This window comes from Triturus cristatus, chromosome 4_1, assembly GCF_964204655.1.
Source record: "Triturus cristatus chromosome 4_1, aTriCri1.1, whole genome shotgun sequence".
In the NCBI taxonomy this organism is placed as follows: Eukaryota; Metazoa; Chordata; class Amphibia; order Caudata; family Salamandridae; genus Triturus; species Triturus cristatus.
Genome location: NC_140585.1, coordinates 400264376 through 400290293, shown reverse-complemented (window position 1 = coordinate 400290293; position 25918 = coordinate 400264376). Strand labels below are relative to the sequence as shown.

The window sequence follows — 25918 nt, the reverse complement described above, 5'->3', positions numbered from 1 at the left end:
GGGACGCTGCAATGCGTCCGAGATCCTTACTGAGCTTTTCCTCTGCTTGTTTCCATGAGGCTTGATGCAATACCTGCCAGAGGTTGACTTACTTTCAAAACAATAAGGTATAATATTACCGTTTATTTAGTGTATGACTGGTGATTCAAATATTCTATTCCTACACACTTGGCAAGTGTAGTGTAGATCTGATCCTTGCGACAATTTGTGGCGAGGAACATGTGGACCTGATGTTTTAAATCACTAAATTCACAAAGCCAATTAGGTTCATTATTTCCGAAATAAGCACATCATTCTTTTAATTAGGTTAGTGAGCTCAATCATTAAATAGTTCTGACACTGAGTTGAACAACACGTATTTTAAACCACACTTTACACCACCCTACACATATCATAAATGCTCGGGCACCCTCACTTCACCATACGTCTAATAATAGACCTATGGCAAATAGCCCCCTAGTGGATGCCCATCAGGCATTACAGTTACGCCCTGGCGAGGAGCTAGTCCAATGATGAAGCATGATACCCTTTTGGATGTGTGAGGGTCTGTGCTCCAATTGGAGAACATTCCTTTCCCTGGAACTGTAGTACTGTATTTTACATGTGCACACCCTTATACCTGCATTAGGCCAAAATGTGCCAGCCTTTTAGGATTAAAATGCGCTCACATTACGATTCAAGGGGAGCTTTATATTACTGTGGGGTGTATTGCGGTTTTAGTTGTGTACAGACAAATTGCAGTTAACAAAGCTCCCATGAAGGTTGTCTGGTTACATTTGCTAATGTGGGGTTATTAACTTCGAACATACGTTTACTTATTCTTCCACCCTGCATGTTTGCACAGTTGTGACATTTTAATAACGTTAGTTTTTAGCAGTTTCTGAGTGTATGAGTTTCTTCCTTCTTCATGCTGTGTGTCGCTATAAAACAGTGTGTGTTGATGTGCAATCCCCTTACTCTTATTCCAGCACAACACAATGCAGCTTTGCCTATGGATGTATCGCCAAAAACCATATTGCAATATTTTACACAAGTCAATTTTACCCTCCTTAGTGATTCAAAATATTGTGTGTGTGCTTCTCCCGAGCATCTTTCACATTTTACCTGATTTGCTGCTAAATAGTGCAAACTCATAGATTACGTTCCTGAACTAAGGAATTTAATTTAGGAATTCTTTTTAAGCATGGGGAGATAACATCATTTGTTTGCAATCACAAGTTACTGGTCTAGGTTGCTGCATGAAGATGTTGGCATTTATTTTCTTATGGTAAACATTCCCGCAAGCGCTCGAGGTTGCTGTCTTGTCTCTGGACTCTTGTGCCTACCCACATTGCTTTCTTTTGCCAATATGTCTCCAGCACCCCCTCCGTGTCCTGCTGCCACTGTTTTCACTTCCTTGAAAATCACTGCACGTATGTCTTCATCTTGCTGCGCATTTATGGAAGTGTGCTCCTTGTTTCTGCTGCAGACATTTGCGTGTCATCTAAAAATACAGGTCTATGTCCTGAAATTCGCCTTTCATTCTTCTAAATTGGACGAACAAAGGACCAAGTTGAGCTGGTGTATGGTAGTTGTGTCATGTGTACATGTTAGCTGTGCTGTGCAAAATCATAGCACTGTGTTCCAAACAGTAATTGTTTTGAAGGGAGGGCGACTTTCCGATGCTGTGACCTCCAATGCCTTCTGCCATTTGCAAGGTTACGGAAGATGTGTAGCAACTTGTCTGTTTAGGTCAAACCTAGGCAGATATCGAGATTGCTTCTGGGCCCAGGAAGCCCAACCAAAGTGATTTTAAGACAAGGGTAAAGCCTTCAGAATCAACACCACACAATTCAACTCCACACATTTCCATCCCACACCACATAATTCAACATCAAACCAGATAATTCAACTCAACAACACAATTACACAACACACTACATACATCCAATCCACACCACAAAATTCCACATCATGCCACGAAATTGAACACTACACCACATAATTATACAGAACCACATACCACTCCACAATACAAAATACTCCTCCACATATTTACACTCCATGACACGCAATCCTACTCCACATAAGTCCAATAAACTCAATATCACATAATTACTATCCACATAATTCCACTGCACACCATGCCACATAATTCCATTATACAAAGCCACTTCACACCACACAATTCCATGCCACACAATTCCACAACTAAAAATTCCAATACAACCCACAAACGTCTACTCAACACCACATAAAACCACTCCACTCCATAACAAATGGGTAAAACACATTGTTAATTATAATTCCAATAGCTCTGACTCTTGCAAAAGCTAGAGCTTAGCTGTAGACGAAAGTCTTTTGTGGACCATGCCAAAAAATTACAATAGGCTTAGAGCACACATTATTTACCACTGATTGGTTTTATTGTCAGTCTCATTCCCATGCTTCTTATTTGAACGCTGGTCTTCCTCTTCTGTCTGTCCCTCCTCTGAGATATTGCCTCTTTACCATGCTTTTGAAACTGATAGCTTGTATGCTTCATCTGCCCGCATTTAGGAAAATATTTTTTTGTTAAGCGCTCCAAAAAAGTTTATGTTTTCTTTCTCTCCCTCTTTTGTGCTTGTACCCCCTTTAACTAGCCATCTCCAGTTGCTTCCCCTGCACACAAGCCCCCGCCACCCGCTCTTCTATTTCTTCCTAGCCCTCAAAGTAAAAGTAAACTGTAGAAGCTGGCTCTGCATATACTATACCAAAGTATGGTATAGTGTGCACAGAGTCCAGTGGGTCCCCAGAGGTATAGCAGAGGCTAAATTAGATAATCACTAACAGCGCTATTTGTGGTAGTAAGGTTGAGCAGCTAGGCTTATCAGGAGGGTGTGTTAAGCATTTATTGTATTTACTCATTTAAGGCTGATGCCACGCACTCAGAGATGGAATCTAGACTAATTAGGTAAGTATAAAAAAGTTATACTTACGGTTTATTTCTAGAACCAAGCAGGACTTGCTACTGGAAGGTAATAAATACTTGCAAAGGCACGACTGTTCAAGGAAATGCAGTTGTTCTTGTAGCAGTTACAGGTTGATATCGCTTTTCAGAATACTTGGAATTACACAGTAAATACTCTCACTTTACCCCATATGTTAGCAATTCTACATAGAACACTTTCTAGGGGTAAACAACTATTACAACAAGGCTGTTACAATGCAAGTTATTACATCGCATGCGTTACAGTACTTGCAAACTAAAAACATCTTTGTAAAAGCATGCATTGTTTTGCTTTGTGTTGTATCGACATACATTCATTTAATACGGGATGGGTTTCGTAGGTACCGTACTGTTTAGTATTGATAGCACTATCCTGCCCCGTTCACTCATCTTCTACTGCTTGTTTTCGTACATGTTTAGTTTGATCGACGGTCAGAGAGGCGCCTGGGTGGACGTGTGCTCCCCGTGGCGTGGCGCAAGCCACACCAACCTACTGGTGGCTGCTTCTGCCCCACAGTCGAGAGGCCCTAAGCCTAGTGCCTGCCCAGTACCCAGCCCCTTGAGCTGCACCAGCTCCCTCTTTTTCTCCCCTGTCTTTAATCCTTGGAGTGGTTCTGCCAACCTTGAAGCCTTGAGGCCTTGAACCCTGTGACCTGACGCCGCTCCTCTGGCGCCACCACACCACCTCTACGTGATGGTCCCCAGCCAAGTGCAGGGGAGGGGCACTAGCACGCTTGTAGTGATTGATGGCAGGTGATGGTGGTTTTGTAAGATCGGGGGCAGAAGGAAAGGATATCCGTGTTGTAGCCCCAAATTCCAAATCCTTCTATGCCTTTGGCTGCCTTGTTGTTGTGTTAGGCTCAGACTCAGGCTCAGTCCGGCTGGGTCTGGCTGAATTGCACACTCCCTTGCACTGCAATTAGCCCCCTTCGACTACCGCAATACTGTGATGACTGCGCAGCCAAGTCTCACCTGCTGGTCCGTCTGAAGCTGCAGCCACATCCGCTGCCTTGATCACTGCAGTGGCCCGCGGCCGAGCCAATGCCGCAACCTGAGCCACTGAAGCCGCTGCCCCCTCCTGGACGCCGGTGTAGGTATCTGGCCGAGATGCCTGCAAATTCGGCCTAAATTCGGTGGCAGCGGCAGTGTAGGGGTGTGGAGCCCGGGAGCTGGAACGCCAATCTCCAAGAGCTCCAACCTCCAAGCGACGTAGAGCATGTGACGTCAGTCTGTTCTTCCATAACTCCGCCACTGACATGAGCACCACAGCTCCACTGCAGTCTCCTTGACTGATGCTGGTGGTGTCTTCACTTGCTTATATGTATTCTTTCTATGTTTGTTTGTCCCTATCTGCACACATACCTATATACAGAAGTAGAAGGTAGACTGTTTTCTGTGGACATAAAAATATGCTATCAGGACACGCAACCTTGCATAGTAGGTAGCATAAGCAAAGGTTATTTGAAAAAAAAGAAGCTTAATCTCTCATGAAGTGTTTAAAAATAAAATAAAAACTGGATCTACTCCTCTTGTGTAGGGTTAAAGCCTGACCTCATACACCAATAGGTCACCACGCCATTTCTTATATTGTGGGAAACCTCCACGCAAGACCCCTCCTGCCACAAAACTAAAACTGAAGGCTTCCAAAGACTCCAATACACAGACTCGATGGTCCAATACCCTGACTAATCAAAACCCATTGAGGTTGGGAGACACATTACCGAATGTAAGTGCTATTAAGAGGTACCCGGGCTGAGAGATGTGGCACCCATAGGAAAACCCAAATCATTCACTGACGTGTGAGGAGTTTGGGCAGCTCCGCAATCAGTTATATAGATATGTCCAACTTAGACATGCACTTATACCTGATACACAATACTGGACTGATGCAACCGAGATACAGGAATTTAGCCCCTTTGACACCAAAATAACTAGGTCCCACCTCACAGCCAGGAGGAAAATCTCGACACTATACAAACCACTGATCATTAAAAGATAGAGTAAAATAGAAATGGAAACGGACATTGGACATATCAAGGATGAGGAATATGTATTCAGTCTCATGGGTTCCAAGGGAAGCCGCTGTCTCAAATAGATCGTGGCTGATTTAGTCAAAAAACCTACACAGAGTCTATCTGTCACCAGCTAGATGCTGGAAATTTTTAGGGGTTCAGAGATGAAGTGCTTAAGGTGTCAAACTGCAATTGGCGAGTTCATTGATGAGAAAAGGTCCTGCCCTAGGTTGAGTCCCTAATTATCCAAATATTTAGCTCTAGTCTCTGCACATCCATTGATCCCAATCCGAAGATTTCTCTCGTAAAAATCCTTGATGATGAAGGATTTACGAGGGCCAAGAGGAACCTCTCATGATTGGGGCTCACATTGAGGAAGAGGGATATAGCTCAAAACTGGAGGAAAGCGGCTCCTCCAGTGTCTTGAGGTGGAGACGATAAATGGGTAGATGTCGCCTCCTTGAACTCTCCACATATAAAGCCAGAGGATGTCCTTAACAACATCACCATATATGGAATGCCTATGTAGAATATTTTAAAGTCTCTTCTGAGGGTGATTAACAGGCAACTGCTGTGGATGCAGGTCGTTCCTGAGTGTTTTGCTATTTCGACATATGTTTACATGTATACTGTGCATGCTCATACCAAACGTTTCACTACTATTTTTGACTGAATAACGCAGGACGTTTATGTTTTGCCACTTAATATGTTTTTAAGTTTTCTTAATACATGACAACATTAATAAAGTGTGTATGGCATGTAGAGTCCTGCACGACCCTAAAGAGTTAAAAAAGATAACAAAACACTGCTGGGTGCGTGGACAAGAGATGTAGCAGGATGGCCACTTCTCGGGGGAGATCTCATACTCAGTCACTGAAAACACTGACTTACCTAGCCCCGAGTGGTGAGGTGAATATCAGAAAGTGGATACCTGTTATAATTAGCTGATCTGGAACTGATTGTTATGCATGTACCTCTGTGGTAGACCTGGTATGGCAACATCTTTCAGTAAATCTGGAGAGTAACTGGAAGGAGTCTAATCTAAACCTATATTCATTGTTGCTTCAGCACTAGAGTCGTTTATCACATAAACAACATTGGCATACACTTTGTTCTCTTTATTTCCACTTCACTCAAAACATCTCTTACAATCGTACACAACCTCGTTAAAATCCAGAAATCATGATTGTCAGCTGGCCCTATATATTCAGTTTTTCAAGCAAAGCACCTCAGCATACTAGGAACGTTTTAGGAAGTGTTTATGCAATTCAAAGTTAGACATTACATAGCTGTCACATGGTTGTGACTGTTATAGGGAGATGTAAGTACGATTGTCAGTATGTTGAGACCTCTAAGGTCTCACATAGTAAGCTTACTTACAATGTGGTGCAGTGCAGACCTACAAGAATAGTTGTGCTTGACAGCGCACTAACTACATTAACTGAAGAATGTGTGCAAAGCAGACAGTCCTCTTTACCTCCTATACCTAATATCTGACACACGTAATACAAGAATCTCTATAAATAATGAACAACGGAGTGGCAAGTAAATGGTGCACATTTATTTTAATAAAAAGGTTACTCAAATTACAGTATACAAATACAAATTGAAATATGAATTGTAAAAAACAATTAATAAAATCAGCCAGCAATAACTGAAGTAGAGACTGAATATTCACCTTTGGTTTCACAGTCCAGAAAGGAAACAGAACCTTCGTATTTTGTCTCAAGTCCACCACCACATGGGAAGCACATGGTTCTTCCGTGCTCCGGCTGGTAACTCCCAAGTGCGCAATATCGACAAGGTTTAAAACCATCATAAGAAAACTGTCCAGGAGGGCACTGACCTAAAACAGTGAAGAAGCCTTGACTGAAAGTTAAGTAGGTACTTTACGAAATAATGTTGGATGAATGACTTATATTTTTTAAACCTCGAAAACAATTTAATCTTGCATTTTTTTCACTCTTCTCAAAATTTGGTCTCAACCCTTCATATGAGGCAAAAAAACAACATTATTCACCATGAAATCAGGAAAAACCAGAAGACTGAAAGCATTTTTGGTGCTATTTTAGTTACTACAAATTGTCCTCTGAAACATGCTATGAGACCCAATTTGCCCACGATTCCGATTTGACTCAGCTTACACTTAAATCTCTTTGTAGATTAGCAACACACATATATTTGCCCTTCAAAGGGTAGGACAGGGCAGGCCTCAGCCATTTAGCCTAAATCTCATGGTAGTTCAAATTAAAGTTCAAATTAGACTTACCACCACATTCGGACACCTTACGTGCTCCAAATAGTCCCTGCCCATCGTTACTTGGGCAAATCTCACAGGCGAGTTGCCCTTCTGTATCTTGGTATGTTCCTGGAGAGCAGGGGATGCATTGATTATAGTATCCACTGAAATAAGTTCCCACGCTGCAAGAAACTGAAAAATATTTTTAGTGTCATTTAATTTGATTACACATTGAATTAAAACACAAATCATTTTTAAAATGCAAAAACAATCCGACAAATAATGTCCAAGGTAGAATATGGACAGAAAGGAGCAAAGACTCGAACACTCAAACATTACGAATTCAGCAACCATAACCCAAGCTAGGAAGGAAAGAGAGCTAGTACACTACTCTCATGCCTCAAATGCCTCAGTTCTCTTGGACAGACACAAGCAGAAAGGATCTTTTCTGAAGCAATCCAGGGATGCTGGATAAGCATTAAATAGTTTAAGGGCGGTGCCCTGCACTTGCAGGAACAACTGCATTTTAATGACCAGAAGAGTACATGACTGTTAATTTCTGAAGAGAAGAAGTCGATGAACCCCAAATTGTGTACTGAAAGTCTACCCTTTACTACCTACCTTTTACTATGGTATGAGGTTATACTGGGATCTTGCTTGGCTCATGCACTCATTACTACTGTTGCCCTTGCTTCAGTCGTCATCTTGTTTGCTTCTAATGACTTGATGCTAATCATGCAGAAATAATCGATTCCTTTTATTTTTACACCAAAACCTTTCAAAATTGTTTCTCCGCCTGCATTTTAAAGCTTGAACCCTGCATTAGTGTCCACTATCCTTGAATTATCCCTTCCAGGAAAGACATTGTCATTACCTGATTTCACTGTTGACGCTTACAAATGTTCTTACTATCTATTTCCTCCACCTAGAATTACTCCTACCACAGTTTCAACAATTAATGTAGATCATTAATTGTAGATAATTCTAATATTTCCCTGCCCGTGCTCCTGCTGCCCTCATCCGTACGATGAAGGAAAAGTGGACATGTCAGGCAGTTGGATCTTTCCCCCACCACCCCTCGCCACTTGCAAACTATCGACATTTATGGAACACAACAACAGCCATTGTCATCCTGAAGAGTGGGCCAGTCGGAATTGCATCGAGGACACGAGCGTTGTGGCTATACCCGGCTAAGTGATCCAGTGCGTAGCAAATGTTGGCATTTAAACAAGAGCGGCAAAGCAGATCGAGTCAATGAAACCCTGGGCACTAAACCAGGAGTTTAAGAAACTTCAGATTGGGAACCCATGCTCCACAGAGACATTGAGATCCGCGTTTCACTGGATGCATAAAGATTAAGCAACGGCTGCTACAAGAGAATCCACAAGGCAGAAAGCAGCAGAAAAACAGTTTGAAGCGTTTGAATTGGAAAAGATGAATTAAACACAGTCACCCTAGAAACTGAAAACAAACAACAAAAGTATGGGAAACTAGAGAAACTATAAACAAGAGATGACAAAGTGGTGGGACACAGTATTCCTCCAAAAATATGTATGGGATGGTTCCACAAGGCTCATACATATTTTCAATGTTCCAACTTTTCAGTATCTGGTTCCAGAACTGCTTCAGGAATGATCTGTAAATGTAAACCGTTGTTCTAGAACCATGTTAACCAATTTTCTAAAATACGCATGGAAGGAAAAAAAGCAATTATTGGAAGAAATAGAGGAATCAAGCGCGGAACTAAAAGAGCTGGACACACCGGAAGCATTCCAAGATCTGTTGAGTAAGATGAAAACGTGCTTGGACATGATAGAAGATGATATCACAATAAAAAAGAGAACATTTTTGAGAGATTATAATGACTATAAGTAAGGTTGCATCTATATAGAGAAGAAAAACAATGCAAGGTTCTCGCTAATTGAAACAAAAGACGAATGGCAAGTTCCAAGGAAAACATTTCAGAGACAACTGCGTCAGAATCAGGATCTTCATCCAGATCAAAACATCTCATCAACTTGGAGTAGTTCTTTAGAGGAGTTCAGGTTACTTTACATGGGCAGTACAGATCTGAGAGAGAGAGAGGCAACAGTGACACAACAAAGAAAAGGAGAAAAGTATCAAGCATCCCCTCATGGGAGCCAAGAAAAGGGGCAGAAAACACACAATGAACTACACACACTTAGACGTGGTAAGTCTATCTACACGTACTTTGAATGAGACAGAAACTAGTTTATTGGCTTTGGGATTATCCTATTGTCCTACCCATAACTTTGCAAAGCAGGATTGATGTGTTCCAATTCACAAAAAAACTAAAAAGTATTTTTCATTAAAACCTCATAAAGATATAACAGACTCCTTGCCCACTCAGAGTAAAGTACTTATCAGCAATATTAAGTTATTACACACATTATCAGCATTAGATCCCGGCATAGGAGATGAGGCAGATCTAATCCTTAATTTAGATACTTGGGACATTCCTTTGAATTTGAGTTGTCCCAGTGGTTTTCAAACCCAAGTCAGAATTGAAACTTACATTGCCACATTCAGCTACAGATGTATTTGAGAAAGGTGTAATTAAAGATACGTTAAACATCACAACAGATTTGATGCGACTATGAGTCAACAGCAAGCACTTAGAAGCTTGCAGGAAGATAGCAGCATTGTTATCTGGCAGTCAGACAAAGGGTGCAATGAAGTTGTATGGGCAAAGGAGTAATATGTACTAGAAGGGCAAAGACCATTGAATGATGGGAAGTATTACGGGAGAGTAAACAAGAAGGCACTTACCAGGGCCAACATACAGTTTTGCAACAAACAACTAGTGGACGGAACAAGGTCTCATAGAATAGGAGGAATATCAAGTTCTCAAATCTAATTATTCTAAATCACCTTTATTGTACTTCATACCAAAGATTCACAAGAATCGCAACAACCCACCGAGCAGGCCAACAGTATCCTAGGGGATGTTTATTGGTATAGAGTATAGGGGATGTTTACTGGAAAACATGTTCCAAACGTAGATTTCTTCTAGAAGCCTTTTGTGGAGAGTTTACAATCTTACATTAAGGATGGCAGAGACTTTCTGAAGATTTTTGAAGCGGTACATTGGGAACAGGATTACATTTTAGTCACTTTGAATTTATGCAATTTGAATACTTGTATAACACATGAGTTGGGAGCTATGGCTTAATATTTTATGAGGTTACTACAAACAAATGATGGACGGAATGCTGACAATGCATACATTCTCCCCCAGTAAAGAGATCTGGGTTAAATCCATCGTTCTTTTGCCCACTACGCCACCCCAGTTTAGACAAGGCCATATGCAAATCAGTCTTGACCCTGTGCCTCATGGGAACAGTCCAGCCCGAACTGCCAAGCCATGTCTTCCCTGGACCGGAATCAAGCATCCTAGGACCGGTTTCTGGCTATCAGCCGTCATCAGCCAGGATAGCTGGACTCCAGTGGCGTAGTGAGCATGGGTCCCACGTCTGGGAATACCCATCCCACTTAGGGCGAAAAACGTTACTACAAACAAATGATGGACGGAATGCTGACAATGCATACATTCTCCCCCAGTAAAGAGATCTGGGTTAAATCCATCGTTCTTTTGCCCACTACGCCACCCCAGTTTAGACATGGCCATATGCAAATCAGTCTTGACCCTGTGCCTCATGGGAACAGTCCAGCCCGAACTGCCAAGCCATGTCTTCCCTGGACCGGAATCTAGCATCCTAGGACCGGTTTCTGGCTATCAGCCGTCATCAGCCAGGATAGCTGGACTCCAGTGGCGTAGTGAGCATGGGTCCCACGTCTGGGAATACCCATCCCACTTAGGGCGAAAAACGTTACTACAAACAAATGATGGACGGAATGCTGACAATGCATACATTCTCCCCCAGTAAAGAGATCTGGGTTAAATCCATCGTTCTTTTGCCCACTACGCCACCCCAGTTTAGACATGGCCATATGCAAATCAGTCTTGACCCTGTGCCTCATGGGAACAGTCCAGCCCGAACTGCCAAGCCATGTCTTCCCTGGACCGGAATCAAGCATCCTAGGACCGGTTTCTGGCTATCAGCCGTCATCAGCCAGGATAGCTGGACTCCAGTGGCGTAGTGAGCATGGGTCCCACGTCTGGGAATACCCATCCCACTTAGGGCGAAAAACGTTACTACAAACAAATGATGGACGGAATGCTGACAATGCATACATTCTCCCCCAGTAAAGAGATCTGGGTTAAATCCATCGTTCTTTTGCCCACTACGCCACCCCAGTTTAGACATGGCCATATGCAAATCAGTCTTGACCCTGTGCCTCATGGGAACAGTCCAGCCCGAACTGCCAAGCCATGTCTTCCCTGGACCGGAATCAAGCATCCTAGGACCGGTTTCTGGCTATCAGCCGTCATCAGCCAGGATAGCTGGACTCCAGTGGCGTAGTGAGCATGGGTCCCACGTCTGGGAATACCCATCCCACTTAGGGCGAAAAACGTTACTACAAACAAATGATGGACGGAATGCTGACAATGCATACATTCTCCCCCAGTAAAGAGATCTGGGTTAAATCCATCGTTCTTTTGCCCACTACGCCACCCCAGTTTAGACATGGCCATATGCAAATCAGTCTTGACCCTGTGCCTCATGGGAACAGTCCAGCCCGAACTGCCAAGCCATGTCTTCCCTGGACCGGAATCAAGCATCCTAGGACCGGTTTCTGGCTATCAGCCGTCATCAGCCAGGATAGCTGGACTCCAGTGGCGTAGTGAGCATGGGTCCCACGTCTGGGAATACCCATCCCACTTAGGGCGAAAAACGTTACTACAAACAAATGATGGACGGAATGCTGACAATGCATACATTCTCCCCCAGTAAAGAGATCTGGGTTAAATCCATCGTTCTTTTGCCCACTACGCCACCCCAGTTTAGACATGGCCATATGCAAATCAGTCTTGACCCTGTGCCTCATGGGAACAGTCCAGCCCGAACTGCCAAGCCATGTCTTCCCTGGACCGGAATCAAGCATCCTAGGACCGGTTTCTGGCTATCAGCCGTCATCAGCCAGGATAGCTGGACTCCAGTGGCGTAGTGAGCATGGGTCCCACGTCTGGGAATACCCATCCCACTTAGGGCGAAAAACGTTACTACAAACAAATGATGGACGGAATGCTGACAATGCATACATTCTCCCCCAGTAAAGAGATCTGGGTTAAATCCATCGTTCTTTTGCCCACTACGCCACCCCAGTTTAGACATGGCCATATGCAAATCAGTCTTGACCCTGTGCCTCATGGGAACAGTCCAGCCCGAACTGCCAAGCCATGTCTTCCCTGGACCGGAATCAAGCATCCTAGGACCGGTTTCTGGCTATCAGCCGTCATCAGCCAGGATAGCTGGACTCCAGTGGCGTAGTGAGCATGGGTCCCACGTCTGGGAATACCCATCCCACTTAGGGCGAAAAACGTTACTACAAACAAATGATGGACGGAATGCTGACAATGCATACATTCTCCCCCAGTAAAGAGATCTGGGTTAAATCCATCGTTCTTTTGCCCACTACGCCACCCCAGTTTAGACATGGCCATATGCAAATCAGTCTTGACCCTGTGCCTCATGGGAACAGTCCAGCCCGAACTGCCAAGCCATGTCTTCCCTGGACCGGAATCAAGCATCCTAGGACCGGTTTCTGGCTATCAGCCGTCATCAGCCAGGATAGCTGGACTCCAGTGGCGTAGTGAGCATGGGTCCTTTCGCCCTAAGTGGGATGGGTATTCCCAGACGTGGGACCCGTGCTCACTACGCCACTGGAGTCAAGCTATCCTGGCTGATGACGGCTGATAGCCAGAAACCGGTCCTAGGATGCTTGATTCCGGTCCAGTGAAGACATGGCTTGGCAGTTCGGGCTGGACTGTTCCCATGAGGCACAGGGTCAAGACTGATTTGCATATGGCCATGTCTAAACTGGGGTGGTGTAGTGGGCAAAAGAACGATGGATTTAACCCAGATCTCTTGACTGGGGGAGAATGTCTGCATTGTCAGCATTCCGTCCATCAATTGTTTGTTGTAACGCTTTTCGCCCTAAGTGGGATGGGTATTCCCAGACGTGGGACCCGTGCTCACTACGCCACTGGAGTCAAGCTATCCTGGCTGATGACGGCTGATAGCCAGAAACCGGTCCTAGGATGCTTGATTCCGGTCCAGTGAAGACATGGCTTGGCAGTTCGGGCTGGACTGTTCCCATGAGGCACAGGGTCAAGACTGATTTGCATATGGCCATGTCTAAACTGGGGTGGTGTAGTGGGCAAAAGAACGATGGATTTAACCCAGATCTCTTGACTGGGGGAGAATGTCTGCATTGTCAGCATTCCGTCCATCAATTGTTTGTTGTAACGCTTTTCGCCCTAAGTGGGATGGGTATTCCCAGACGTGGGACCCGTGCTCACTACGCCACTGGAGTCAAGCTATCCTGGCTGATGACGGCTGATAGCCAGAAACCGGTCCTAGGATGCTTGATTCCGGTCCAGTGAAGACATGGCTTGGCAGTTCGGGCTGGACTGTTCCCATGAGGCACAGGGTCAAGACTGATTTGCATATGGCCATGTCTAAACTGGGGTGGTGTAGTGGGCAAAAGAACGATGGATTTAACCCAGATCTCTTGACTGGGGGAGAATGTCTGCATTGTCAGCATTCCGTCCATCAATTGTTTGTTGTAACGCTTTTCGCCCTAAGTGGGATGGGTATTCCCAGACGTGGGACCCGTGCTCACTACGCCACTGGAGTCAAGCTATCCTGGCTGATGACGGCTGATAGCCAGAAACCGGTCCTAGGATGCTTGATTCCGGTCCAGTGAAGACATGGCTTGGCAGTTCGGGCTGGACTGTTCCCATGAGGCACAGGGTCAAGACTGATTTGCATATGGCCATGTCTAAACTGGGGTGGTGTAGTGGGCAAAAGAACGATGGATTTAACCCAGATCTCTTGACTGGGGGAGAATGTCTGCATTGTCAGCATTCCGTCCATCAATTGTTTGTTGTAACGCTTTTCGCCCTAAGTGGGATGGGTATTCCCAGACGTGGGACCCGTGCTCACTACGCCACTGGAGTCAAGCTATCCTGGCTGATGACGGCTGATAGCCAGAAACCGGTCCTAGGATGCTTGATTCCGGTCCAGTGAAGACATGGCTTGGCAGTTCGGGCTGGACTGTTCCCATGAGGCACAGGGTCAAGACTGATTTGCATATGGCCATGTCTAAACTGGGGTGGTGTAGTGGGCAAAAGAACGATGGATTTAACCCAGATCTCTTGACTGGGGGAGAATGTCTGCATTGTCAGCATTCCGTCCATCAATTGTTTGTTGTAACGCTAATATTTTATGAGAGCAAGGTTGTTATCAATGTTAATGCACCCAGTGATGATTGTTGACATCATATGGTTTTGTCTTAATAGCACTTTAATTCTTTTTGACAACCAGCATTACCAACAATCCCAGGGCACTTCAATGGGGACCTTCCCCTGTTCATGAGCTGGTGGGAGTAGGTTGCTAGTAACATCAAGGCATGCATTGACCACGTACTGCTTTGGGTTAGATATATAGATTATATATTTGCAATCTGGAAAGGATCACAAAGTTCTATTAAACAGTTTGTCAAAGAAATTATTGAAAATGAATGTAATCTGCAGTTCACAATTCACTTTAACAAAAATATGATTGAATATTTGGATATACAGGTTTTTGTAAATGACAATAGGCTACACTTCAAACTAGACAAAAGAAATATCAGGCAATAGCTTAATTCACGCCTCAATCTCACACCATATAAAATTATAAACAGTATCCTTAATGTTGAATTCCTGCGCGGACAAGAAGAAACTGCAGGTCCAGAGAGGCATACAATGCGGAGATAGAAATGATAGCTTAGCGATTTTTTGGAGAGAGGGTACAGCTGCTAAATTCTTGCGGTGGCGAGTGAGAGGGCAAAATCGGTAGAAAGACAGAACCTACTGACTTCAATCCCTAAAATCAAGCAACAGGACAGTGACTCATATCTAACCAGGTTTATCAGCACAGTTGCCAGGCCCCTCATATCAACATACTACACACACATATTACACACCAATGACATATTAACTGAACTGGTGCACACTTAAGCTAGTATCACATTGAAGTTAAGTAAATCCGTGAAAGTTACATTGAGTAAGAACATGATAAGCTATAACTCCAATGTAAACCAAGGTGTAGAGAATCAGAGATTTTTTATTTACAAACAGTACAAGGAATGTAAGCCAAATTGCAACGTCAAGAGTGTTGAGATTCCCAATACAAACAGGAAATACATAATTTACAAAATATTGACTAGCAATTCAAACTATTGCATATATTGGCTGATCTAACGCTCTAATAAATGTTATATAGGAGCATGGTCCACCTTGCGACGAAAAGAATATTAGAACACCTATGGATCCTCAAAAACCACATTGTCAGGTACTCAGTGGGTAGACATTTTTATGAGATTCACCAGCAATATATCAAACTGCTAGATTTGTGGCCATACGAAGAATTTCTGAAAACATAAGAGGGGGTACTGGAATTTCGAAGATTAGACTCTAGATATATCATCATCTTGGACATGATGTCTCCATTGGGACTCAATTCAGCTGAAAAAATGGCTGTCCATTTAGGATAGACCCCATGGTGTCTTTTCAAAATGACAGTGCCCCAGAGTGCCATCAAATGTATGGGGCAAAGAGATTGTCTTTCAGATCCTCAGGGCTTGCTAAGCAATGTTCAATAGTTTTCTGATTTTCTGGTTGATTTTTATAGAGCTTTTAGCCTTCTATCAACTTTTGCAGAATCTTAACGTTATTTTATATTTCTTTGGCACATGGACCCTTGGTGAAACAAGGGGATGATGTGCTACTCCTTTGTGGACTGGACATTGGATGAGGTGTTAATGATATAGCAAAATAGTTATTTTGGATAGTGATACATTATTATTTTTTATGGCCATTGGTACCAGGAGTTACATTGATCAGAACAACTCTAAACATCACAAAGATTCCTGCTTTGTGATAATATTTTGCTTTGTATTTCTCTTGCTTGTATTGACAATACTATCTAGGACAGACTATGATAGGACTGCAACCATTTTGTGGCAAATGTTAAACAGTCGGAATACTTTTTTAGCAATTTGTTAGACAGATATTAACGAGTGAACCAAATATCACTCTCTGAAGAGCTCTAATGAGAGCAAAACAAGTGTCATGGGTTGCTTTTATTCATTTCAGGTTGGCTTGGATGGTATTTTACCAATCCAAAGCTGTAATACTGTGCCTGGAGTGGTAAATTTTACAGCTCGGCATGGTTTGCACCGTGCTAATCCTATGCTTAAAGACTTTGCTGTAGAAGTGGCAAAAGACTTTGTCCCTTTCTATCTTGGCGTGGATGGCACTATGCTAATCCTACGCTTAAAGACTTTTCTAGAAAAGCAGACACTTGAGGTGAGCAAATTAGCGTGTCGCTGGTGTTAAGAGTGCTCTATACTGTAGTTGCTTTCCACCTAAACTTGAGAACTACCCAGAGTACTCTGCTTCTTTTTTTGCATATATATGCAATATATTCAAACATCCAGCAACACTTGTTGGGATCCAAGCTGGTCCGATATTCCACTCCGGGATTTCTCGAGTAGACAGAAGCGGCAGGGTGAGGGTTTGTGGGACCAGCAGTGTAATGCCTACAACACAGGTGCAATTGGCAGGAACGTGAATACTATCCACTTGGGGGAAGGTACTTACCGAAGGTGTTTGAATCCCTGCCACGCCTACCCTGTGTTCTCCGCCTATCAGAGCGGTGCAGCCACCATTTTAACTTTGGACTCCGGCAGCACTGGTTGTTTGGGGAAGACATCCGATGAAGGAACTATTCCGAAATGCATTATGCCGTCCTAATAAATCTGCTGGTCAGAAGCAAGCCTGTGTGTGTGCACGGTTCTTCTGTTTGAGTAGCCTTGGATGTCATATATTACCTACTGGCGGTTTTATTTCATTAAAAAAATCTGACATGCAGACTGAAACATGCACTTTCAATACCAGCAGCAGACCTCCCTGGTGAGCAGTAGCTTTACTACAGTGATCTACTGAGCAACTAGAGTGCTAACATTCTGAATTTATGGCAAATGTGTGCCACATCTGAATGCCTTCTTGATGGAATCAAAGTAAAAAACTGAAAGTATTTCCTCCTGAGGATACTGTAGTAAATGAGGAAATTAGGAAACTTCATAACAAATAAGTCTCCCAAGATGGCCCCCAGAGACAAAAGAGCCCAAATGTAGCACAGATATCACCCAGATGTAGCCCACGTATAGCCCAATGATAGAATGTCCCAGAGTGTTCTTAAGAACAACTAGAGCGCTAACAGTCCTACTTATGACAAACGTATTGCACACCTGAAGCCATCTTGATTGGAATAAAGTGGTAACTCTTAAAAGATTTAATTTAAAAAGGAACAAAATGAGGGGGTTCATTTTGCCATAGAAAGTATGATTAGTGCTGCAGAAAGAAAAATTAGGGCACATTTTGAGTGACTTCTCAAATCCTCTTCTATTTCCTTAAAATATTCTGACATGCAGACTAAAACATGCACTTTCAATACCAGCAACAGACTTCCCTGGTGAGCAGTAGCTTTACTACAGTGATCTAATGAGCAACTAGAGTGCTAACATTCTGAATTTATGGCAAATGTGTGACACATCTGAATGCCTTCATGATGGAATCAAAGTAAAAAACTGAAACTGTTTCCTACTGAAGAGACTGTAGTAAATGAGGAAACTTCATAACAAATAAGTCTCCCAAGATGGCCACCAGAGACAAAAGAGCCCAAATGTAGCACAAATATCACCCAGATCTAGCCCAAGTATAGCCCAATGACGGAATGTCCCAGAGTGTTCTAAAGAACAACTAGAGCTCTAACAGTCTTACTTATGACAAAAGTATGGCACACCTGAAGCCATCTTGATTGGAATAAAGTGGTAACTCTTAAAACATTTAATTTGCAAAGGAACAAAATGAGGGGGTTCATTTTGGCATATAAATTATGATTAGTGCTGCAGAAAGAAAAATTAGGGCATATTTTGACTTCTCAAATCCTCTTCTATTTCATTAAAAAACTCTGTCATGCAGACTGAAACATGCACTTTCAATACCAGCAGCACACTTCCGTGGTGAGCAATAGCTTTACTACAGTGATCTAATGAGCAACTAGAGTGCCAACATTCAGAATTTATGGCAAATGTGTGACACATCTGAATGCCTTCTTGATGGAATCAAAGTAAAAAACTGAAAGTATTTCCTACTGAAGAGACTGTAGTAAATGAGGAAACTTCATAACAAATAAGTCTCCCAAGATGGCCACCAGAGACAAAAGAGCCCAAATGTAGCACAGATATCACCCAGATGTGGCCCAAGCATAGCCCAATGACAGAATGTCCCAGAGTGTTCTTAAGAACAACTAGAGCGCTAACAGTCCTACTTATGACAAACGTATTGTACACCTGAAGCCATCTTGATTGGAATAAAGTGGTAACTCTTAAAACATTTAATTTAAAAAGGAACAAAATGAGGGGGTTCATTTTGCCATAGAAAGTATGATTAGTGCTGCAGAAAGAAAAATTAGGGTACATTTTGAGTGAATTCTCAAATCCTCTTCTATTTCATTAACAAATTCTGACATGCAGACTTAGACATGCACTTTAAATGCCAGCAGTAGACTTCCCTGGTGAGCAGTAGCTTTACTACAGTGATCTAATGAGCAACTAGAGTGCTAACATTCTGAATTTATGGCAAATGTGTGACACATCTGAATGCCTTCTTGATGGAATATGTGACGTCATCAGCAGTGGACTGCGGGCACGCGAGTTATAGTTAGTAGAGCTAACTATAACTGAGGAATTTCAATGGTTTTGTACGAGTGAAATGTCCAACTAACTACAACACCCATGAAACCTTTGGTTTTTTTCAGTGAATTTCTAAGGTTTTTTAAATGCTAATTCCTAACTATAACATGTCTGAAACCTATGGTTTTTTCAGTGAATATATATATATATATATATATTCACTGAAAAAACCATAGGTTTCACACATGTTATAGTTAGCGGAAATTTTACTGATAAAAAACCAATGAAATTCCCCCGTTATAGTTACTGCAGGCAACTATAACTCACGCGACCGCAATCCTCTGCTGATGCTAATACTGTATTTAGACGCTTATTTGCCCATGTCTTCTTCCATACATTTTTAGCTATACATATATTACAAATATTTTTTTTTCATAAAGACACATATGTCATCAGCAGAAGATTGCGGTCGCGTGAGTTATAGTTGCCTGCAGTAACTATAACGGGGGAATTTCATTGGTTTTTTATCAGTAAAATTTCCGCTAACTATAACATGTGTGAAACCTATGGTTTTTTCAGTGAATTTGCAAGGTTTTTTAAATGCTAATTCCTAACTATAACGTGTGTGAAACCTATGGTTTTTTCAGTGAATTTGTACGGTTTTTTAAATGCTAAGTTACTTTACGCCATTCGTGGCGTGCGCGCCCACATAACGCAGTTCGTTCTGTGCGCACACGGTGCGCTTCGCGCACCGTGCGCGCACAGTGAGCACGCGGTGCGCTTCGCGCACCGCGCGCCCACTCTACGTAGTTAGTGCCATGCACGCACGGTGGGCACGCGGTGCGCTACGCGCACCGCGTGCCCACGTTACGCTAGATGGGCCATGTACGCACGATGCGCTTCGCGCACCGTGCGCACATGGAGGACATATGATGCACTTCGTTTTGAAAGGTAATATTTTAATTTTCCGTATATTTTATAAGCCATGCACAAATGGTGCCCTTCGGGCACCATTTGCACACGGGGTGGAGAGAGTGTGGATAATTTTTATTTTTATTTTTATTTTTTAAAAATTTTAGTTTTTTTGCAGCTGTGATAAGGCATGCACAATTGGTGGCCTGCGGCCACCAATTGCACACGGGGTGCAGAGAGTGTGGATGATGTTTTTTTTTAAAATTATTTTTTACCGTACGCGTACGGTAAGCGTAATCGGCGAAATTACCGAAAAAATAAAAATTCAGTTTTTGTCCTTGGAGGATCTTTGGGGACTCCCTCAACATGCCTATGTGTGTGGGAGCTGTCTAAACAGCCCCTTTACATGTTTTTGGGCTTTAAATTTTAAAAATCGCTCTCAGTGCGAGAGAGAAAATGGCGGCCGCAGCTTCCTGGTTTCGGCCGATTCGAATGTTTACTAAGATCTAAGAGCCAATCAGAATCGCGCTCGCGCACGCCACCGTACGCGTACGGTAAGCGTACCGTAAGCGCACCGTAAGCTGGCTCAGATATATATATTGATTTAAAGGCTATTTTCTCAGAATCTACTGAACAGATTTACACCAAACCTACAAAAGGCACTTCCTTGACCTGAGGACTACCTCTCTGCCAAATTTCTAGTAATTCTGTTCAGCCGTTCGGGCTGTAGCCCTGTCTAAAGGTCCTATAGAAAAATGCATGGGAAAAACGCGTTTTGGGACCCCCCTTTTATCTCAGCCCCCGCTTGACGAATCCCCCCGAGACTTTCAGGGTAGGAGCGGAGCGTAGCGCCCCACCTATTTTGAAAAATTCGCGAGGATTCGTCGACCGGCGCAAAAGTTATTCAAAATAGAATGTTGCGGATTTCCTATGGAAACGTGGTCCTAACTATAACTACCTACTGGCGACCGCCAGTAGGTAATATATATATATGTATATTCACAGAAAAACCCATAGGTTTCAGGCACGTTATAGTTAGGAATTAGCATTTAAAAAACCTCAGAAATTCACTGAAAAAACCATAGGTTTCAGGGGTTTTATAGTTAGCTGGACTTTTTACTTGTACAAAACCATTGAAATTCCCCCGTTATAGTTAGTTTAGCTAACTATAACTCGCGCACCCGCAATGCACTGCTGATGACGTCACATATTACATCACTCATGACATGGTCAGTGACATCACTCATGACATCACTGATGACATCTCAAATGACATCACTGATGACATCATCCAGTGAATGTGTGTTTTTCTGAAAATTAAATATATTTTATATATGTATAACTCAAGGTCGATGGAAGAATAAATGGGTATATAAGTGTCTAAATGGATGATTTGTTTTTGAAAAATTGATTGTGTAACTGACTAAGTGTATCATAGTGAATACATGGCTTAGTGAGTAATGTTTAAATATGTAAATATCTGTATCAGTCTCTCACTTTGTGTATAAGTGGCTGCATGGGTTGGTGAGTAGCTACATGGGTGTCTATATAGGTTATTAGTTGGTTTTGTGAGTATCAGTCTGAGTGTCTGCATGGTTCGGTGGGGGGTATTACGTAGTGCATAGGTGCATGAATGAGTGACTCACTGTTTGTATGTGTTGAAGACAGCATGTGTGCAGGACTGTATGGGTGGATGAGTGTGTGTATGGGTGTGTTAGTGAGTGAATGACTGTCTCAATAGTGTCTTTATGAGTAACTACATATGTTTTAAACTAGTATATGTGACTATTTGTGTATATAAGTGAGTATATGTGAGAGTGAGAGATTGAAAGAGTTCCTGTATGAATAAGTATGTGTTTCTATAAGTGATTGTTTAAAAGACTAAGTATGTGTAAGTTTCCGTAGAAGTAAGTGTGGTGGTGTGTGTATAACTGTATATGCAAGTAAATGTATGTTTGATTCTTTATTAGCATGAGTGACTATGTGTGTGAGTAACTCTATGGATGAGTGGCATTGTGTAACAGGATATATAGGTGTATGAGTACATATGATGAGTGAGTACATGTATGAGTGACTGTATAGGACTGTTGGTGAATGATTGGATGTGTATGTGGATCTTAGAATTACTGAAGAGGTTGTTGTAACTGGTATTGGTATGTCCATTGTTTTGAAAATTTTAGTCTCTATTTTTGAATGTGTGTATCAAAGGTTATATTAGGGTGAGAGGAGGTCTGCCACTCTATCACAAGGATGATGTCATCAGTGATGTCATCAGTGATGTATTTTGAGATGTCTTCAGTGATGTCATGAGTGATGTCACTGACCATGTCATGAGTGATGTAATATGTGACGTCATCAGCAGTGCATTGCGGGCGCGCGAGTTATAGTTAGCTGAACTAACTATAACGGGGGAATTTCAATGGTTTTGAAGAGTAAAAAGTCCAGCTAACTATAAAACCCCTGAAACCTATGGTTTTTTCAGTGAATTTCTGAGGTTTTTTAAATGCTAATTCCTAACTATAACGTGCCTGAAACCTATGTTTTTTTCTGTGAATTTCAAAGGTTTTTTAAATGCTAATTTCTAACTATGCCTACAGAGATAGGACATGTGAAGAAAGAAGAAAAAATGCACAGAAAGAAAAAAAAGAAGTGCAGAAAGAAGCAACAGAAGTCCTCAAAGACGAAGAAAAGTGCAGGAAGAAGGATAACGTGCAGAAAGAACAAAAAGAAGAGCAGAAAGAAGCCTTGTTGCAAAATCATCCTGTACCCTCAACTTTTTCAGACGGATACTGGTGGTAACTGAGTCTGACTAACCAGTCCTAGAGCCAGTGCTATGTTAAAAGACACTTAGAATACAGTGAAAACACCTACATACACTAGGGAACATTATGTGTTGGGGTCCCCCTGTCATTAGCATGACCTCCTCTGTAAGCCCCTAGTATATAATAGGGCAGGGGGATTAAAACTACCTCTTAAAACAGGCCACAGGGCGTTTTTGCACACGTTAACTCAGGCCCCGTCCCCTCCCTTCACCACTGTGTAAACACGCCCTGTGTCCGTTTTTAGTTGGGAGATTAAGTTCATTTGAATCCTGAGGGTCCCTAGGGTCCAACTAGCCCACTAGGTACCTCCAGTAAGTGCCACAGAGCTGCGTTGCAGAGAGGTGTAAAAAGTGGCACGGCCTGGACCACCTCTCTGCAATGCAGCTCAGTGGCGCTTACTGGAAGCACTTGGTGGGCTAGTTAGCCCCCAGGGGCCCTCAGTATTGAAGGGAAATGATATCCCCAATTTAAAACGTGCCATAGTGCGTGTTTGCACACGTCACCTCAGGCCCCGTCCCCTCCCTTCACCACTGTGTAAACGCGCCCTGTGGCTGTTCTAAGTTGAGAGATTAAGTCCCCTTGAATCCTAAGGGTCCCTAGGGTCAAACTAGACCACTAGGTACCTCCAGTAAGCGCCACAGAGCTGCGTTGCAGAGAGGTGTAAAAAGGGGCTTGGCCTCAGAACACCTGTCTGCAGCGCAGCTCCCTGGCGCATACTGGAGATGCCTGTTGGGCTAGTTGGCCCTCAGGGACCCTCAGTATTGAAGAGGAATTAATTCCCCAACTTACAACTCGCCAGGGGGCGCGTTTGCAGAGTGCTGCAAGGAGGGGGCGTGGCCTCCGGCACAATGCCAGTCTTTTATTTATTTTAATTTTTTGAAGAAGGGGGGCTGTGTGGTTCCCCTTCTTATTCTAATTTATTGGCCCTGATGACCCCATCCCCCAGGGCCTGTCTCCTAATTATATTTTTTTGACCCCAATCCCCAGGGCCGGCCACTGTTTTTTATTATTTTTAAAAAATATATATTTATTGACACACCTAGGACATGCTGGATAAAACGTACGTACCTATCACCATGACGATTTGCGTGATATTCATTAAAAGGCGACTATGCATACAATGAATCCACGTGCAATGTATTTACACCACTAGTGAAGCTCTGACATGTCTGATACCCTACCGTGCCTAATCCCGGTAGACACCCTTGTCGTTTATTTATACAAACATGGGTAGCTATTGACGGGCACATTTAATACACATGCACACCAAGCCATTCAAAGGGGATTCAACAAAAATTCGACCAAAACTATGCAAGAAACCCCCCTCACGGTTAATAAAACATACATCCACTGCCGGATGTGTAATACTTTTTAATTTAATCTCTGGAAAGGGGACGAACATCACTTGAGAGTCACAACGTGCTCCTGGCAGGGCCCAATGCTGTGTTACACCCACCATTGCCTGCTGAGTGCCACACACCTCTGTGTTGTATTCCACCAGCTAGTGCATATGCTATGACACTCTCTAGCCCATGTGCACTGTAACACCACCCCGTGAATATGTCATGCCACACTTGTCTTTGCACGGGTTATAATGCCCCTGCTAACGTGCCTTCCTCGATGCCTATGTTATAACGCACAGTGCTATGCCATAAATATTACAATCTGGGATCCATATCTTTGTCACAGTGCATATGCAACGTTACACTCCCCAGCACATATTTTATATTACAACTTTAGAGACTAGTTAGGTTACACAACACTGCCCTGTGCATATTACACTCCAAGGCGCATATCGCATAGCACGCGCTAGTGCCTGTGCTATCTTGCACTCTCCAATGAATCTGTCATTGCGCACAATGTATTGCATATTATATTTCACGCCCGGTTCATCTTATATCACACTTTTTGGTGCATAGTTTATACCATACACTATATCTAGTTTTCATTTTCAATCGTGCTCTCAGGACGATGTTCTATATAACACTGTGTTCACCTACCCTTTTCACGGGCATTACATTTTGCGATAGGGGGTGGAGGGTCAGGGGGCGTTTCTGCCAAGTGAGCCCGGAGTCACAGTCACAAACGTCCTCTTCTTCCTGAATAAAAGTGAGATTATGCTGCATACTTGTTCATATTTTAAGTAGTTCGCACAGACACACGTTTTAAAAACAATAAAGTTCCTAATACCCGCCTTCTCTGAACAGTTAGCTTGCTGCCCCATCCCCCTCCTCCCTATCCTCTGTTGTGTGAATCCATGGACTAGCCTCCTCCCTCCTGCCATGCATGGTCTGATGTGCTGCCACTGCCCTCAATTTAGTATGATGTACCAGTCCACTCCTCCTGCCCTCCATTGCCCAATTCTATGCCCCATCATTGACCTCCTGCTTAAACTCTGTGCTTAGCTTGCTGCCCCTATTCTCCTTCCCCCTGCCCTCCGATGTCTTTGTGCATTCCCCTGCTCCATCCTTTTTGCCCACCATGTTCCATGGACCTGCCACTCCTATCTACTCTGAGTGTTCTGTTGAGCTGCCACTCCCCTCCCACCTGCCTAGCATTGTCAAATGACTGTAACCTGTCCCTGCCACCTCCACCCTGCCTGTCCACATGCCATGCCCCTATCCTCTTCCTCCTGTCCTACATGGTCCATTGTACTGCCACACCCTTCTGCCCTCCCTGGTCTGTTGTGCTGCAACTGCTCCTCCTGCCTGGCCCATGCGGTCTGTTGTGAGGCCCCTTTCCCTGAACTTTCTTGTCTGTGCACAGGTCCTGACCCTCCCTTCTATCCTCCATCGTCCTTTGTGCATGCCCCTGCACCCTCCTTCTTGCCCATCATAGCCATTGTTCTGCCACTAACCCTCCCACTTGCCATGCATGGTCTTCTGTGCTGTCATGGCCCCTCCCACCTTCCCTGTGTGGTCAGTTAGCTGCCCCTGACCCCCTCCCACCTTCCCTCCATGGTCTGTGTGTATTCCATCACAGTCTCACTGTTGCTCTTCATGGTGTGTCTTGCTTCTAGTGCCCATCCTGCCTGACCTCCATGGCTATCTTGCTGCTCCTGCCCTGCCCCCTTGCC

The 25918-nt window shown here is 43.4% G+C and overlaps 1 protein-coding gene across 3 annotated transcripts in view; it reads right to left on the bottom strand.

Annotated features, from left to right (window-relative positions):
* The window catches only part of SCUBE1 (signal peptide, CUB domain and EGF like domain containing 1), a 1846233-nt gene that overhangs the window by 268881 nt on the left and 1551434 nt on the right, over positions 1-25918 (bottom strand). For 2 of the 3 annotated variants that reach the window (XM_085652471.1, XM_085652472.1), the window contains 2 exons: positions 7250-7411; positions 6659-6826 (listed from right to left, as the gene is read on the bottom strand). In XM_085652471.1, the coding sequence (XP_085508597.1) occupies positions 6659-6826; positions 7250-7411 (330 nt within the window). Of the gene's footprint in view, positions 1-6658; positions 6845-7249; positions 7412-25918 lie in introns of all 3 variants that reach the window. The other variant, XM_085652470.1, reaches the window with a different exon arrangement.